Source organism: Pelodiscus sinensis, chromosome 6 (genome assembly GCF_049634645.1).
Source record: "Pelodiscus sinensis isolate JC-2024 chromosome 6, ASM4963464v1, whole genome shotgun sequence".
In the NCBI taxonomy this organism is placed as follows: Eukaryota; Metazoa; Chordata; order Testudines; family Trionychidae; genus Pelodiscus; species Pelodiscus sinensis.
In genome coordinates this window covers 62,774,141-62,793,398 of record NC_134716.1, presented here as the reverse complement: position 1 = coordinate 62,793,398, position 19,258 = coordinate 62,774,141, and the positions used below count along the sequence as shown (strand labels likewise).

General features: G+C 38.7%; 1 protein-coding gene across 1 annotated transcript in view; it reads left to right on the top strand.

The window, feature by feature from the left end:
* Window positions 1-19,258, top strand: part of MAN2A1 (mannosidase alpha class 2A member 1) — a 207,732-nt gene that overhangs the window by 156,018 nt on the left and 32,456 nt on the right. The window contains exons 14-19 of the mRNA XM_075932033.1: window positions 117-353; window positions 447-569; window positions 5,961-6,075; window positions 10,976-11,109; window positions 13,077-13,218; window positions 18,283-18,416. Coding sequence (XP_075788148.1) covers window positions 117-353; window positions 447-569; window positions 5,961-6,075; window positions 10,976-11,109; window positions 13,077-13,218; window positions 18,283-18,416 — 885 coding nt within the window. The remainder of the gene's footprint in view (window positions 1-116; window positions 354-446; window positions 570-5,960; window positions 6,076-10,975; window positions 11,110-13,076; window positions 13,219-18,282; window positions 18,417-19,258) is intronic.

Here is a 19,258-nt window from a genome sequence, read left to right as displayed (position 1 = left end):
CAGTATTTACTCATCCCTGCGTTAACCCATTAAACTCTCTTAAATCCCTAGTTCAAAACTTTATTTTAATTATAACAGTGCATTTTTAATATGTTATTTTCTTCTTCTTCCTACAGATCACTTTCATGGTGCACCTACCACCTTTGGGTTTGGGAGTTTACCAGCTTATGGAGGGTTTGAATTCAGAAATGGTCTTGGCTGATTATAAAATATATACTAGTGGAGAGAATAATGTTCAGGTGAACCCAGATAAAGTGTTCAAGATCAAGGAGATGCAAAATTCTGCGGATGATATTATTTTAGAAAACTCTTATGTGAAACTATGGTTTTCTGGGATCTCAGGGCTTCTAAAGGTATGTTGGCTCACAGTTTGAAGTACTGTATTTCTTCTTAAGAGCATAAAAGTTAAATTTGTCACCCTCACATTTATGATTGTTTATCTTTAGAAAATTAACATGAAAGAAGATGGCAAAAATTATCAAGTAAAGGTGGAGTTTGCATGGTATGGAACCACAAGTAACAGAGATAAGAGCGGGGCTTATCTCTTCTTACCAGATGGAGAGGCCAAGGTAATAGTACTAGTATTATACTTATTATTAAAGGCTTTCATCGTGAAAGATCCCAAAACATTTGGCAAATTGTGTATAGAAGTACTAATTGGCCCACCACTGAAATATAACCCTGGTGGACCGGTATTATAACCCTGGCGGACCGGTCTATAAGCTGCCACAGGACTCCTTGCCACTTTTGCAGATTCAGACTAACATTTTACGTCTATCGCCTGATACTTGACACTGAAATATAGCTACTTCTGTGGTGAAGCATAGCCTTCAAATTGTGCACATTGGAATTTTAACAAAACACTGACAACTCTGACAGAAAGTGCCAAGTGATCTTCAGTGCCCACAAGCAGTCGATCTCATTTTCATGTATTGTGTTAAGTGTACTACAGATATTCATTCATTTTCCCCTGCTTTTCCTTTCTTCCCTAGATCTCATTTTTCCCTTTAGTCTGAGATTGGATATCCTAAATTTATACATGGAATAATATTGTGAATATGCTAAACTTTTTTAAGGTTGTAAGCTGTTTGTGGGATGGGCTGCTTTTTATGATGTGTTTATATAATATCTAACATAAAAAGGTCCGACTTTGATTGACATGTTCAGCGTTATTGCGATGATGATGATGATGATGAACAAAAAGGAAGAGCAAATGGCTATTAATTTAGTGATTTAAAAAAACCCAGTCTTTTCTGATAATTCTTGTGTGTTCTACTTCATTGGAAATTCATAAACATGGATTTCAGAAATATCTCTACATTTTTATATATATATATATATAGCATTTGTGAAATATTTCTCAGAATGTAAATACTTTTATGGAAAAATATAAACTGAGAAATGGTGTAGAAAACAGTTTTACAAAGGTAAATGATAGTATGCAGCTTACTGTTTCTCTTTATTTTTCCAAACTCTGTTTTCCCTTGGAGGAATTTTAATGGGTCAGATTGAAGCTTTGTGTGCCTATGTCTAGACTACAGGCTTCTTTCGGAAGAAGCTTTTTTCGGAAGAGATCTTCCAAAAAAACCTTCTTTTGCAGCGTGGATACTCTTTTAGACGTGCATTGGAAAAAGCGGTTTGTTTTTTCGTAAGAGAGCGTCCAGACTGAATGGACACGCTCCCGCATGTAAGCTGTCATTGCAATGGATGGAACAGCCACCAGGGCGCACCTGTGCTTTCCCTCGTTTTTCCTTTTCTTACGAAAGAACTCCCTCTTGCCCATCCCCATACACCTTTTTGTGAAAGAGCTTTCGCAAAAAGGCTTCTTCCTCGTAGAATGAGGATTACTAATGCCAGAAAAAACCCTCCATTCTTTTGATTTTCTTGCAGAAGAACACAATTGCACTGTGGACATACCACCAGATTTGTCAGAAAAATGGCAGATTTTCTGACAAATCTCTGTAGTGTAGACATACCCTCTGAGTGTTCACACAAGGAAGTAAGGGCATATAACATGTTTATTGTCCTTGTGCTAGCCAGCCATGCTGTAGATGGCTTTGGAGATGTGCGGGGCTCACATTGGTTACATCCCACTTCCCCCTCAACTTCCACTACAGAAGAAAGGAGAGAGGAACTGAAAGGCAGACTGGTAAGGCCATCATTGAGCTCTAAGCAACTAATCAATCAAATAGCACAAACATATAGGGATAAAATTAGAAAGGCTAAGGCACAAAGGAGTAATAAAAAGATGGTTTTAAAAATATATATATTAGGGAGAATCAGAAGGAAAAATAGGCCCTCTGCATACAGAGAGAGAGCTTGTAACCTATGACAAAAGGAGGCTGAGCTGTTTAATAACTATTTTGCTTCAGTCTTCTATAGAAAGATCAATTATGACCCAATATTACCACAATAAACATTAATAACAGAGGGTAGGAATTAAACCCCCAAAAGGGAAAGAATGTTTAGAAGAATTAGCTGTATTCACGTTGGCAGAATCTGATTAAATTTATCCTAGGGGACTTATGGAACAAGCTGAAGCAGTCTCAGAGCAGTTAACAATTTATTTTTCAGAATTCCTAGAGAAAGAGTGGGATTTTAAGAGGACTAGGGAAGGGCAAACCATAGTAGAGGATTTTAGACCAGTAAGTGTATCTTTGATACCTTCAAAGACACTGGAACAAATTATTGAACAATAAATTAGTTAGCACCTAGAGTATAATAGAATCAAAAGTAATACCCAATGTGTATTTGTCAAGAACAATTTGTGTTTAATTTCATTCTTTAACTGGAGTTCTACTGATACCAGACATTTTAAGCACACCAAGTATTCCTGATTTTGAAAGAGAGTTAGTCCAGGACTTTACAGGATCTACAAAATTTAGTTACTTGGGCCAGAAACCCCTGTCAAGTAGAAATGCCACACCATTACATTCCACTGTGAACCAGCTGCTGAAGAAAGTGTGGCAAAAACCTCAATTCACTATCCCAACTTTCAATGCAGTGAGGAAAAAATATATTCTCCCCAAGGATGTATGTTCTCTGAGCTCCCAATGGGAGCTTGGGTAGAAGGTGGGGTCAGAGCCATAACTGGAGGGAAAACTAAACACAATTATGATACTGCCTACCCAGAAATTAAGCTGTGGTGTTGGTAATGTATTGAGCAAAGAATTGACCAGTTCATGATTGCCACACTGTACATTATGAAACATGAACCAAATCTCAGATAGAACTATGGAAAAAAGCGACATTCACCCTGGATGCTTAAAGAAGCTAGTCTGAGAGTGGAGACCTGGCCTGGCTGCAGGTTTGGGCAGCCTTTTCAAGTGAGACAATGAAAGAATCTTTGTCCCAAGTTCGAAAGCCTGCTTTGGTCTGTTTAGCTGAAGGCATCTGTGTTCTATCAAAAGATTTTGGTCTCAATAGTATTTTGTCAGTGTTCTAGAGATGAGATTTTCGTAAGTTCTAAGGACTGTGAAAAACTGGATATACCCCTAAAAGTCCTGTTTAAAATGAACAGCCATACCAACCATGTTTTATGTGAATATGGAGGGAGACACAAAATGTACTCCCTCATTTGAGAAACATTATAGGTGTGGGAGTATTGTGTGTTGTACAAGATGAGCCTTGTCACCATGTGTATGTCAGGGAAAAAGAACAGTGTCAGATAGGGCTAAGCTGAAACAGATTTTCACAAATGATCTTTTAATAAGAAACTGACTGATCAGATTTTCCTGTAGTACTGGACAAGAGCAATTGATTTTAATCATATATCACCCAAGTAAGAATCTCTGCTTCTCATTATGGTACAAAAAAGATCACCGTAATAAAGTACTCTTTTTGTGGTTGTTATATGGCTTGATACTAAACTCTGTTGTAAATGTACTGCCAAATTTTGGAAGAGAGAATGGTTTGAAGAAAGTAACTCTTATTGCGTTGGAACTGTGGGTTTTTTTACTCTGTTGCAAATGGCTAAACCTAATATGAGTCATGTTGTTGAATCTGGCTTCAGATCATCACTCAGAACCATGTTACCTGCTTTATCTCAATATGGGAATCTTCTCCCAAAAGGTGGCTTTATAACATAGAGATCCGTTAGCATGTTCTGTCTGAGCAAGTGGTTCTTGACTTCTGATGTCCCAGAAGGACATTTAGTAGAACTACTTGCAAGTCCAAAAGGAAAAAGCTTTTAGTGAAGTGCAAACAACCCCCAAGGACTCCTTTACTTGCCAAACTGCTTAACTATTCTCTTCGCCTGCTTGAATCGACTTTAGAGTAACAGCATCCAGATATGTTTTACAATGTCTCTATAGTTAACTGGTTAAAGGTAGACCAGTATGTTTGCAGCTACTTTTCATCAAATTTGTGCACTGATAAGAAAGCCCATTGTGATAAGCAATTTTCATGTCCTTACAAAACTGATGAACTGCTCAGTTCCTGTGATGCTTCCTGTCCTAGCTATCAATCTAATGAGCCAAAGGATTATTACTTGAATTTGAAACAGACCATAATATTTGGTTGCAAGAGCTGGCAACCAAAGAGTTGGCTGGCAAACATACATCTCAAAAAAGGTATTTTTTTCTTAGAAAAATTCCTTGAGCACAAGTTAACAAAGTACAGATGATTCATTGGTTGAAGTCATGGCTGGAGATCAGTGAGTTTGGAGATTTACATATACAAGAGTTTCCCTCTGCTAACCCCTTCAAACAACTCAGAGTATGAACTGGCCAGTCAGAAGGAGTGGTGTTAGATGAAAAACTGTTATGAGCAATTATCCATGTAGTAAACCACCTTGGGTTTGCCTGGTAAAATGCAAGAAGCCAACATCAGAGGCTGGAACTCAGTGACTATTTCTAGAGACTTTGGAAGCATTTAAGAGAGGAAAAATAATGAATGGACAAATAATGGGGGAGCAAGTAGCAAAATTAAAAGTGTAAGTAAGAGGCCCACTTCTACTCTTTTCTTCCACACCATGCACAATAATATAGAAATGTGCCTCTAAGCTTCAATAATGACCCTCAGCCTACCTACCAAATTCACTGAGGATTAGCAAGCCATGGCTAGGAGTTGGCACTGTGAGAGCATCAGTACGCTTGAGACAGCTTCAGGTCTTGGACCCAGCTTTTTCTGTCTCTGCCTGATCCCCTGTAATACTCAGATGGGATGGGTGGGGCCAGACTGAGCTAGCACTAAAGCTTTATCAAGAGTGTAGCTAATGGTTTAGCTAGGACTTTGCTGTGATACTCAACATATTGCTGTTCCTTTTGTGTTTTTCCATATGTTAACTGTGCATTGAGTTCAAGGTAGGGCAAACCAATGGTATTTATTATTTTGGATATCCTAAATCAGGAACACTTTGTCCAACTTTTTAGAAACATTTTACTTTAGCTCCTACAAATGACCTATTAATTTCCAGGTATATTTAAATCTTTTAGGGAAGCACCATCATCATACTTTTAACAGAATATCTTTTGAAACCTTAACTGTGGAGTATACCACTCTGTAGCAGCTGGGTCAAACAGCCGACAACTATAACATTGTGAGAGAGAAAATTTTGAAGCTGATATGTAAACGCAGCAATATGTTGCTTAACACATAAATTGCTCTCATCTTCAAAGTGCTCCACAAATACTAATTTAATAATTCTCAGAACATACTTGTGTTGTGTAAAATAAAGGTGAAGATTGTCCGTGTTCTAAGACAAGTTAAGGATAAGAGAGTTGCCCAAGGCCCCAAAGAAAGTCAAAGTGGGGATCAGAAGTTGTGATTTCCCAGATCCTAGTCTTATATTTCAGTTACCAAACCTACAGTCATCTAGGCTAGATGAAAATTATTTTGGAGAAATTTTACATTAGGATTTAAAATGGTTTAATAATTTATATGCTGTGGGGGGTTTCATGCTGCTATAAGGAAAACAAACATTTTTCATAACATTGTTTTAACTTTGTGCCTTTTTGCAGCCTTATGTTTTCACAGATCCACCAACCATTAGAGTCACTCATGGAAGGATTTTCTCTGAAATTACTTGTTTTTTCCATCATTTGACACACACAGTGCGACTTTACAAAGTTCAGGGTAAGTGGCTGCAATTGTGTCATTTTATTTTCTTGTTAATTTGTAGTGTTGAGTTTAGGCCTTACATTGACTTCCTCGTGCTTTCATAACTTACGCTTGTTACAATGCTGTTGTAGGAATTACCTTCTGATTGCAACCTTCAGAGAATTTAAGAACGTATTATCTATACTTGAGTCTTGCAACAGTCACTCCATTTAAGGCAGGCTTAAATCCTTGGATTACCTCAGCACTGGAAATCCTTTTGTGATGCAGAGCTGTCAGAATGGCTCTTATACCACCCAAAATCCAGCACAGGTGGCATTCCTGCAATAAGCAAAGTAGCAATTGTGTGCTTGGGGCATCTTCTTTTACTCTTTTATCTAATGCAAGGCGTTTAAACTAGGGATTAATCGATCAAGGATAGCACTCAGTCCCAGCTTGTGCTGGGTTGGCAACTACTTCTGTTGCAGCTCTGCACTGAAAGTAGTTTTGGAACAGGCTGACAAGCAGCCCAGGTCAGTCCTGGCTTGCACCAGGTCCCAGGAGCTGCCCCAGCTCCTCAATTACTTTTCGTGCAGAGCCGCAGCAGAGGTAGCTCTGTGGACCCAGCACCAGCCAGAACTGAGCCATGCTGCTGGCCTACTCTCTAAAAAAATTTATTGGTGGGGGGATCTTTTGAAATAAGCTTTTGCTTATTGGTTAATCATCTACGCTATTACATCCTTAGTTTAAACAGAAGTGTTACTCTGGTATTCTTTGGCTATATGCTGCTGTTGCAGATTAGAGAGGCTGCTTTTGTGCTGAGGACTAGGACACTGTGGAACCAGCCCCAGAAATGAGAAGTGTAAATGGCTCGTTTGCACTCCCTACATTTTTCTGGGCTGCATGCAGCACTTAATGAGTCTGCAGTTCTGACTGGGGCCTTTGGCTACTGCTCTGTAGAAATGATAAATAGGTAAGTAATGGTTGCTAAAATGAAGGCGGGAGAAATATAATACTTTTGGGTATGTCTACACTAACCTCCTAGTTTGAACTAGGAGGGTAATGTAGGCATACCGCACTTGCCAATGAAGCCCGGGATTTGAATTTCCCGGGTTTCATTTGCATAAGCGGGGAGCCGCCATTTTTAAATCCCCGCTGGTTCGAACCCCGTGTAGCGCGGCTACACGGGGCTCGAACTAGGTAGTTCAGACTAGGATTCCTATTCCGAGCTACTGGTACACCTCGTGGAACCTCGTGGAACGAGGTGTACCGGTAGTTCGGAATAGGAATCCTAGTCCGAACTACCTAGTTCGAGCCCCGTGTAGCCACGCTACACGGGGTTCGAACCAGCGGGGATTTAAAAATGGCGGCTCCCCGCTTATGCAAATGAAGCCCGGGAAATTCAAATCCCGGGCTTCATTTGCAAGTGCGGTATGCCTACATTACCCCGCTAGTTCGAACTAGCGGGGTAGTGTAGACATACCCTTTGAGAATTTCTCAAATCTGTTCTACTGCCACCTTCACCCTTTGCATATTATCTTTTTTGTACCTTAGTAAAACAGAAGTACAGTGTTTGAGGGAGTGCAGAGAACACACTCCTATTCCCTATTTTTTTCCTTTCAAAATACTTTTCAGTTTTTGAATGTAAATTATGTTAATTGGGTAAACTGTGATTTCTGCAATGAATACCTATAAACATGAGAATCATGCTAAAAAGTGCAAGCTGTAGCAGGCTTATGAAAAAATTACTAGAAAAAAGTGAATGGTCTACAACAATGTTTCTCAAACTGTGCTCCGTGGAGCCCCAGACTCTGCGAGACATCTCCAGGGGCTCCGCGAGGTTGACAAACTGGAAACATCAATAGGTACAACACATACAATCAATGGACCGCTGGGGCTCCACATAAATTTTTACACATGTAAAGGGCTCCAGAGCCCAAAAAGTTTGAGAACCGCTGGTCTACAAAATATCTTGAAATATTTTAGGATGTTCCTGGTGAATAACCTGCAGACAGTTCTGCTACTTGCATTTCTTACCCTTTCTTGCTACTGAGGACATTGATTTGGGTTTGTCAGGCTTATTCAGTTCTGGAGTGTCTGATTCTGGCACAAAACTTGATGTTGAATTGTTGGATCAATGGCAGAGCCAGACTTGCCTCAGGGCTTCTGCACTTCTAGGCACATAGTGTTTGCCTCAGAGGCTTGCTGTGACCCTCCACCTTAGCCTCTCACTCTTTACGAGAAGCAAGGATCACAGCCTACTGATCCATACTCATCACAGGCCAGTTAAACAGGTTTGGGATGAACCTCTCTTTAGTTCCAAACTTCCCCCTTCAGGGGTGGCCGCCATAGTGGTGCAGAGAGGGTTGAGAAGAATCCACGCCTGGCTTCTGTTCTGAGTTCTGGCCCAGGGACCTTAATGGTGGCAGCAGCAGCAGGTAATAATTCCTCCATTATCAGAGCTGAAGCTTCTCCCTGGGCCACTTCCCCAGCCAACTCTGCCCAGGACCTTTCTCCTGGTACTTGTCCACCTCCTTTTGCTCTTCCTGCTCTCCCCTTTTCACTCCCAGTTCACAGTCTGCTGGCCTTCCCTGAAGGGAAGTCTTTTAAATTAGCCACAGAAGGTCCTTAATAGACTGCAGGTGTTCTGATTAGTCTGCTGCTTCTAGCAAGCTCTTAATTGGCCCAAGGTTCTTCCTGATTGAGCTGCAGCAGCCCAAGCCCTGGTTACTCAGAGAAGATAAAACTGTTCACCCAGGCAATGTCTACACAGCAGCATTATTTTGGAATAACTTACATTATTCCAAAATAATATAGTCCTTGTCTACACACAAGCAGTTATTTCAACATAATGTCAAAGTAATGTTTAGCTGGAGGACTATTTACTCCAGCTTCTGTAACCCTCATTGTATGAGTAAGGGAAATGGGGGGAAGAGTGCTCTATCTCAAAATAGCTGCTGTGTAGACAGCACCAGGAGTTGAAATAAGCTATTTCAACTTAAGCTACACCATTAGAGTAGTTCAAGTTGAGTAGCTTATTTCGAATTTAGTACTGCTGTGTAGACATGTCCCCAGAGACCAGAATATATACCTTCCATCAGAGAGTGGCAGTCAACTTGTCTGGGACTATCAATTCTAGAACCTGATTTTCAGCAGAAAATTGTCCATTTGTTGGTAGCACAAGTCTTAGAGCTGTGAACTACAAAAGTGGTTTCGTTATTGAAAGTGTGGGGCAGAATTTTGACTAATAAATATGACAGATCCACTCTACCTTTTTTGGGAGAAAATGGTCCTGTTAAATTAGATGAATCTTGCTTGCTCAGTGAATGCAAATGAAGAAAGATTTTAAATTGTGGTTCTTTGTCAAAACTTTACAGGAGAGTTGTACCAGTGATCTTGATTGATGTACAGTTTCTTTCCTTTTTGTTGTTTCACTTGTTTGCTTTTTCAGACTTCTCATATTCCTTTGCGATGAGGTTCACAAACTTTTTCCACTTTTGCAAGTGATTATACCTATATGAACATTCAAAGTAACAGATGGAGGCAGTCACTGGGTGGTTGGGAATTGTAAAATGGTTGGTGTGTTAGAGATGCTGAAAAAATACTATTTAGGTTTTTGGTTTTTTTAGGAGACAAAGCTATGATGAGAGCTAACATGGCATGGCACCAGCATACAAAGGCATTTAAAATCAAATTCAGTAGATACATCACTATGCATTTTTGCCCCCTGTGCTGCTGACTCGTTGAATCTTGTTGGAGAATGTCTTGCAATGTATTTCCCCAAACTTATTCTAAATGTTGGAATTGTTCAAAGATTGTATGGCTTACTCTTGTACTAATTATTGAAAAAACATTAGCATTACATTGGAAAGCCGAAGCATGACAGGATGATCAACTAGAGCAGAGGCTGTTTATTCACTATGAAATTAGGTTGAGGATGTTCTTGATGCCTTGATGAGATCAAGGCTTCACACAATTTAGCTCAGATTTTGACGTCTGAAGCTCTTAGCTTACAAACAAACATTTCATTGTTTTCTTATTTTGACCAAGATTTGGTATACAGTCTTGTCAAATTAATCTGTAAGCTTAATTTTAAACTTCTCCAAGGTCATTATGTATACTTAATTAGCTTTTAAAATCTGACCCTCATCTTTCCTCCTTCCCTCCCTGCCCAAAGACATACATTATGGTCCCAGTCACATAAAAACGAAGTCTTCCAATTCAGTGCATCTAGAAAGCCCTATTTACTCATATTCAAATTATTCCCTACTTCCTCTTTACTCCTATGATTGTATCAGAGTTCTACATGACCCAAGAGGAGTAGCAGTAACTCTGCACAATAAATGGTCTGGTCCTAATATCCAGAGCATTAGCTGCTGCTCAGGAGCATGACCTGTCTCCCTGTATGTTGTGTGCTTCTGTAGACACTCAGAAGAGATTTGCATGCCTGTCAGCAAACTAGCAGAATGCCCATAGCTAGGATTGTTTCAACCAGAGGTGTACATTCACACATGCCTTAGTGCACATAAAAATGTATTCCACACATGGATGAAAAATATTAGAGGGAACACTGAGCATGATCTATCAATAGTGCTGCACACAGTATTGCCTGCAGGAGGCGTGTTAACTTTTAACTGCTAATAGTGTTAACTGCTATTAGTAATCCGCAGATTTTTCTACTCCACATTAATGAAGCTTTCAAAATTACAATACGTGGCTAATCTGGTAGGTAGCTGTGTTGTAGAGAGTCTATGCTTTCCCTTTCTATGATAGTGATACATACACTGGGTTCAAAGCTTACTCTGCTCTATCAGGGTAGACATTATGATGGAAAGAAAATTGAGGGAATTGGATTATTGTTATGCTACGAGGAGAACTCTGTAGAACTTGGTTTTCAATTTTTAATAATCAGAACTTTTAAATGTACTTTTAAATATAGGGTTGGAAGCCCAGTCTCTTGAACTGTCCAATATTGTGGATATTAGAGGAGAATACAATCGTGAGCTTGCAATGAGAATTTCATCTGATGTTAACAGCCAAAATAGGTTTTACACTGACCTTAATGGGTTTCAGGTAATTACTATCTATTAATTCTGAATATAGTAACGATGACCATGTTCATGGTTCCAGGATTCAAGAAAGTGTATTTTATGTCTGTCATGACAAACCAGCCTGTCTTATATTGCAAATCTGTGTTTAGTTATAAAAATATGATGGGACTTGGTTTATAGACTATTAATATTTTAATTGTGTATGGTGCTTTAGACTTCTTTCCTTTATGAATGAATATTTAAAAGAGGAGGGGTTAATAAAGGTTTAATAAAATTCAGTACTTTGATTTTTTTTTTGTTATTTTTTGAGTGCCATCAGCATTCTGTGTGCTGTAGAAGATTTTTGTCTGAAAAGGTGCTAAAGTAGATGTTGGTCATTGTTGATGTTAGCATGTTACAAATATCCAAGAGACTTCCTCTGTTCCATTTCAATGCAGTTTAAGATTTCAATAACTACTTGGGGTTTCTATTTTGGCATCTTCTCTATTAGGAGGCCATGAAAATTTTGCAAATCTAAAAACCCCAAAACTCAAATTTCTAAGAACCCCAACGTCCATGGCAAAAAGCATGATATTTCCTATGGAAGGTTGCCTCCTTTAAAAAAAACAAACAAACAAACAAAACAAAAAACCAAAATTACCAACCAAACCCAAGAAAGAACAAAGTGCTGCAAAAAGGAAAGTAGAAACCACCCTTAAAATGGATATAAACTACATCAGTTGTGTTACGATTGTTTCTGGCAACCACATTTTGCTCAGTGCACATTGTGATGAGCTGAAAAAACTCCATTTAGTTCTCATAGTCAAAGTGCAAAATTAAATTGAACTAAGATGTCATTAACAAACCAGCACACTCCAAGTGCTATGTTGTGCATGGTGGACCTCCCAGTTCTGGTGCACTCGGGACCTGACTGGTCCCAGTCGAGGGATTTTGCTGGACCAAGGGAGGTCATTTCTGGACCCCCTGCTGCTGGGCACCAGCCCGCTGCCTCGCAGCCAGCTCCTCAACTCCTGCTGGCCCCGTTGCCTTACCAACCCCATTTAGCAGCCCAGGGATCCTTGCCACTGGTCTTCCACCAGGATTCTCTGGTCCTGTAACATCCATGCTGGAATATGGATGTTGCCCGCCAAGAGAATCCTGGTTAAGAGAGTTTCAACCAGTATTTCTTTCTTTCCTTTTCTGTCTTGTCTATGTGAATTGAGGTCTTTGGAGCACATACTGACTTTTACTATGTGCTTGCACAGTGCCTAGCAGACCCTTTGTTTGGGATCTCCAGTGGCAAATGTGACACAAATAAATTATATAATAATTTATTGGTACCTAGTTAGCCATAGTATGGATGATGCAGCTGATAGAAATGAATGCACATCATTTTTCTTAGCTGCGTTGGCTCTGTGGTGCTTACAGAAGTAAAAACTTTTGGTTTGTTATCCTCCCCAGAAACAATTCTGGTGACCCAGATCTCTTGAGTAAGAAATTGCTATTGAATTTAATTACTTCAAAGTAGTACTGCACTTAAATTTAAAAACTGCATCAAGAATATTTATAGTATTATATATTCATCTATATAGATTGCAAGAACTGCATGGAGAGGTCTATTAATCATGTCCCTGCTAAGTAATCCTAGGAATATGTGTGTCTACTTCGATTTTATTTACAATCTACTTTCTAAAATATAAAGAAAAACATTATCTCAAATACTGCTCCTCATGCTAAGAGCTAGTATAATTCTTGATGCAAATTTCCATGAAGAACATTTCATTTTTTGAAAACTACTTTGAACTACAAATATATGTAAGCTCCATTGCTTCTGAAGTAATGTTGGCCATAAGTCCCTAAAAAAACTGAATGATACAGTGCAGAGACTTGTTTAGGTATCTATTAATTGTTGCTCCCAAGGCATATAAGATAATGCTTAGAAAGATATTTAGGGGTTTTTACATATTTAAATATCAATGTAATGTACTGATGTTAATTTTGATATCATAGATTCAGCCTAGAGTGACAATGAGCAAATTGCCCCTTCAGGCAAATATCTATCCAATGACTACAATGGCTTATATCCAGGATGATACCATTCGTTTGACCTTACATTCTGCTCAGTCTCTAGGCGTTGCAAGCTTGAAAAGTGGTAAGTAGAATACAGGAGAGGTTTTCAAAGTCTAGCCTACATAGTAAATTATCTAAAGTATTCAGAAGGTTGTTTTACAGACTATTATGCTATATAGTATCCCTTCCTTGAGAATGTAAAGAAAAAGTATCTAGCTTTTCTAGTATCCTATCTCCAGCAGTGATGCACACGAGTTGCTAAGAGGAAGCCATGCCATAAGCAAATATGAGATTTACTTCCAGGAAAGTTCTCTTCCTAACTCCCCATTACTTAGAAGTTACTTTATGCCAATAAGGGGATGGGATTTTGTCCAATCCGTTGCTCTTGTTTGTTTTTTAATGTTTGCTTTTATAATTCTGGATTGCCTTCTTTATCTCTATGAAAGTGGCTTTTTGTAAATCCTGCTAAGTTTCTGGCCTCAATGATACCTTGAATGTTGTACGAAAAAGTATGTTCTTCAATAAGATCTGAATTTTCCATCTGTTTGATTTCATTGAATATCCTCTTAGTCTTGCATTGTAAAAGAGGGTGAATAGAAATTTCTCGTCTACTAATTCATGTCATAAAACATTTTTTTAGTCTTCACTTTTATGCATAAAAAGTATTAATGAATAAGTACTGTTTAAGCTTATGAAGTGATGTTTAAAGATGTATATAGTACCCTAGGTGCAATATCAGTAGATCTTTATGTATTACTTTTATTTTTTCTTTTATTGATAGTTATCCAGTACTTTGTCTGTCTTCTCAGTGTGCTGCCAAACAGTGAATACATTTTAGGTTTCCATTGTTCAAATAATCTCTACGATCAGTTTGTGGGTGCTGAATGAAGAAACAGTGTATTAACATGTTGTACCCACAAATTACTCTCAGCATAGTTCACCTGTCTGAAGACCATATACAAAACTATAGCCATTCACAAATTCTTCCTTATATGTGCAAAATATTGAGGTTATTCCCTCATATTTTGATGCTTGAACATACTTCAACACTTGACTAAATGACTGTTTTCCTTCAGAAAGGATCTTATAGACTAGTGGTTCTCTCCCAGGGCATACATACCCCTGCTTTAATATAATTCTAGAACTAAACATCATTTGTTGCAAATTAAGCTCATTGCTTCTTGTCCTATCTTCAGAGCCCAAGGAGAAAAGCTTTTCTCCCTTCTCCTTTTAACACCCTTTTAGATACTTGAAAACTGCTGTCATGTCTCCCCTCACTCGTCTCTTTGCTAAACTAAACAAGCCCAAATTTTTCAGTCTTCCCTCATAAGTCATGTTTTCTAGACCTTTAATCATGTTTGTTCTTCCTCTCTGGACCTTCTCCAATTTCTCTACATTTTTCGTGAAATGTGATACCCAAAGCTGGACACAATACTCCAATTGGGGCCCAATATGTACTGAGTAGAGTGGAAGAAAGATGACTTCTGTCTTGCTCACAACACTCCTGTTAATGCACCCCAGAATAGGTTTGCTGCTTTTTTTTCCCCAACAGAATCACGCTGTTGACTGTTTAACTTGTGATCCACTATGATCCCTAGATCCCTTTCTGCAGTATTCCTTCCTTGACAATCATTTCCCATTCTTTAAGTGTGAAACTCATTGTGCCTTCCTAAGTGGAATACTTTGCATTTCTCCTTATTAAACTTAGTCCTGTTTTCTTCAGACAATTTCTCTAGTTTGTGAAGATCATTTTGAATTATGACCCTATCCCCCAAAGCAGTTGCAGTCCTTCCAAGCTTGGTGGTATCTGCAAACTTAATGATCTTTGTTGGAAATAAGTCTGGAAACTCTGGATACAATGAAAACAGGCAAGAGGATTTATTACAAACTGCACTGGTGGAGTGCTACCAGTGGTTAAGCTGATTAACACTGTTTAAGCAAAACATTACAATAGATTATATAGGGGGCTGATGGACGGAGGGGAAGCAATTCAGTAAGTTCTAGGAGCAAAACAAAATGAGCACGTAAGCCAATAAGCTATGAAGATTACACAGCATCTCCACCCATTGCCAGTTAAACCTTATCTTTAATACTGGTAGTTTTCCTTAACAAGCTAAATAAGCCAACGTAAACAGAACAGACAATTTAATGGCAATTTTGGTCTATTTAAGTTATGATGTGTCTACAAGAGGATGATGCTGCCTCGTGGTGGTGTGATCCTTGGGTCTTGGGCCCATTATCTAGGATTAAAGGAAAACCATAAGAACATATCACACTCGCTAACGTTAACAAGGTTGCTTAGGTACCAGACAGTCTTATCAACCCTTGAAATGTGGTTGCCAGGGCGACTGTGCCTTTCCTAGGGTTATGCTAACTTATGCTAACTGCCTGTGCTGTTAAGTTTACAGGCCTGTCTCAAATTTTAGGATTAAATAGGGGTTCTTCGTGAAATACTATGGACTGCTTCAGTTTACCCTACAATTATGCTTTGTATGCCATCATATAAATCATTGATGAAGTTATTGAACAGAACCGGTCTCAAAACAGACCCCTGCAGAACCCTGCTTGTTATGCCCTTCCAGCATGATTGTGAACCATTAATAACTACTCTCTGAGAATGATTATCCAGCCACTTATGCACCCACCTTATAGTAGCTGCATCTAGGCTGCCTTTCCCTAGTTTATTGATAAGAAGGACATGCGAGACCATATCTAATGCCTTACAGAAGTCTAAGTATACCATATGCACCGCTTTTCCTTTATCCCCAAGGCTTGATATCCTATCAAAGACAGCTATCAGATTAGTTTGGCATGATTTGTTCTTTACAAATCCATGCTGGCTGTTACCTATCACCTTATTATCTTCCAGATGTTAGCAGATATATTCCTTAATTACTTGCTCCATTATTTTCCCTGGCACAGAAGTTAAACTGACTGGTCTGTAGTTTCCTGGGTTATTTCCCTCTTTATAGATGGCACTATATTTGCTCTTTTCCAGTTTTCTGGAATCTCTCTCAACTTCCATGATTTTTCAAAGATGATAGCTAAAGGCTCAGATAGAATACTGAAAAAGCTGATAGAGAAGCTAAGATGCGTTTCATTATGCCCTAATGACTTGCAGACTTCTAACTTTTCTAAGTAATTTTTAACTTGTTTTTTATTTTAACTTCTAATCCTACCCTATTTCCACTAGCATTCACTATGTTAGGCATCCTGTCATCATTCATTTTCTTAACGAAAACCAAAACAAAGAAGTCATTAAGCACTTCTGCCATTTCCCAAGTTTCCTGTTATTGTTTCTCCCTCTTCTCTGAGCAGTGGGCCTACCCCGTCCTTGGTCATTCTCTTGCTTCTAATATATTTATAGAATGTCATCTTGTTAACCTTTATGTCTCTCTCTAGCTAGGTTTACCTCATTTTGTGCCTTTGCCTTTCTAATCTTGCTCCTGCATACCTGTGGTGTTTGCTTATATTCATTTATTGTAATTTGACCCAGTTCCCACTTCTTATGTGACTCCTTTTTGATTTTTACATCATCTAAGATCTCCTGGTTGATCCAAGGTGGTCTGCTGCCATTCTTTCTATCTTTCTTAGAGAGTGTAATAGTTTGCTTTTGGGCCCTTAATCATGTCCCTTTAAAAAACTGCCATCTCTTTTCAGTTGTTTTTTCTCTAGTCTTGCTTCCCATAGGGCCTTACCTACCAGTTCTCTGAATTTACTAAAATCTGCCTTTCTGGAATCCATTGGCACCTTATAGACTAACCGAAGTGTTGAAGCATAAGCTTTTGTGGGCAAAGACCCACTTCGTCAGATGGAAGCTTATGCTCCAACACTTCGGTTAGTCTATAAGGTGCCACAGGACTCCTCGCTGCTTTTGCAGATTCAGATTAACATGGCTTCCCCTCTGATACTGGAATCCATTGTCTCTCTTTTGCTGTTCTCCCTTTTACCATTGCTTAGAATCATGAACACTATGATTTCATGATCACTTTCACCCAAGCTGACTTCCACTTTCAAAGTTTCAACCAGTTCCTCCCTATTTGTTAAAATCCAATCAAGAACAGCTTCCCCCAGGTAGCTTTCTTAACCTTCTGAATTATAAAATTGTCTCCAATGTAGTCCAAGAACTTATTGGATAATCTGTTCCTTGCTATGTTACTTTCCCAATTTATGTCTGGGTAGTTGAGATCGCCCATCATCACCAAATTCTGTGCTTTGGATGATTTGGGTAATTGTTTAAAAAAACCTTTATCCACCTTTTCTGCTTGGGTAGGTGGTCTGTAATAGACCCCTAGCATGATACCACCCATTTCTGAGCCGTCTCCCAGGTCTCCATGTTTTTCACTTACCTGTCCCCGTCAAATCTAGTTTAAAGCCTTCTTTATGAAGTTAGTCAGTCTGAATCCATATACTCTTTTCCCCTTCCTAGAAAGGTGAACCCCATCCCTGCATAGCAGTCCTTCTTGGAACAGCATCCCGTGGTCAAGGAAGCCAAAGCCCTCTTAGCAACACCATTTTCACAGCCATGCATTCACCTCCAGGATGCACCTCTTTCTGCCTGGGCCATACCTTTGACAGGAAGAAATAAAGAGAGTGTCACCTATGCTCCACACTCCTTCACTTGTACTCCCAGAACCCTGTAGTCACTCTTGATCTGTTCAGTGTCACACCTTGCAGTATCATTTGTGCCCACGTAGATGAGTAGTATGGAATAGTAGTCAGAGGCTGGCTAATCCTCGATAATGCCTTCGTAACATCTCGGATATGGGCCCCTGGCAGTCAGCACACCTCCCAAGATGGAGGTACTTGAAGCAAAAGCTTCTCAAGGCAATTTAGCAGGCTGTTGTCAGAGACACATCTCATAAGTGTAAATGTATAGAGGCAACTCTTGAAGAACAAGAGCCAGTCGTAAATAACCCTTTTTTTTCCTGTAAATTTTCAACTTTCAATTTCCCCGTTATGGAATTAGAGCTCTTCAAATAGTGATTTCTGGAATTTCTTTTTTAATAGTTGTACCAATGCCATAGATATCACAAGCTCTCCAGCTGTAGGAAAAAATATCTGAATTATTTTTTTGCCATTGCTGTTTGCAGTAATAATGTTCATGTGGTTGATAAAAAGCATTAATATAATATTTGTTTTTCAGGACAATTGGAAGTCATCATGGACCGTCGACTTATGCAGGATGATAACCGTGGCCTTGGACAGGGTGTTCAAGATAACAAGATCACAGCTAATCTGTTCCGACTTCTACTGGAAAGAAGAAATGGAGTAGATGAGGTAGGTGTAATTACATTGGTTTATCTACTGTATTTTTAATAAAACTGAAGTTATAAATATTTGATACTTCTGTAAAACTATATCCAGAAATACCTGGTAAGTCAGATACCTACACATCTTGACTTTTTGTAAGCCAGAAAGATTAGAAAGTTGAATACAGTAATAGTGATGATCAGTTTGATTCACTCTGACTTTTACAAACATTTACCCTTCAGTGTCTCCTCTTTTTTCTTGAGTTTTTTTTCTTCTCTCCTTTCTTTGCCCATCACTTTAGAGAGAGGACCAATTGAGTATCTTATTGGAAAATTAGAGACAAATGGCAGCAGCTATGACAGAGTGGATTTAAAATCAGAAGGTAGTTTCTAAAGATGAGGAATTGTGTATGAAGTTTAATATATTAAGGAGCTGGAATTAATTATTTTCTGTGGGTGATAGCAACCACTGGCATGATTAGAATACTTATTCTGTATCACTTAAAGGTAAATCCCAGTGTTCATTTGATTCATAGATTTTTTTAAAATTCTTTTTTTTTAATGCCAAAAGGTATTGTTGGCATCTTCCGGTCAACATCTTTTTTTATATAACATAGTATTTCACATCATAATTTCGGAATTAAGACCATAACATTTTTTTCAGCAGAAATATATCTTTCAGAAAGATATCTTGTCTTGATTTAAAGACTTCAGAGAGTAGAGAATCAATCATATTCCTCGATAAGTTGTTCCAAGTATTATGTAACTTCAGTGTTTAAAAATGTGTCTTATTTCTATTTTCTATTTCCAACTTCAGATTAGAGGTATCCACTTTAAGAAATTTTCTGTTTGCATAGGTACTTATGGATT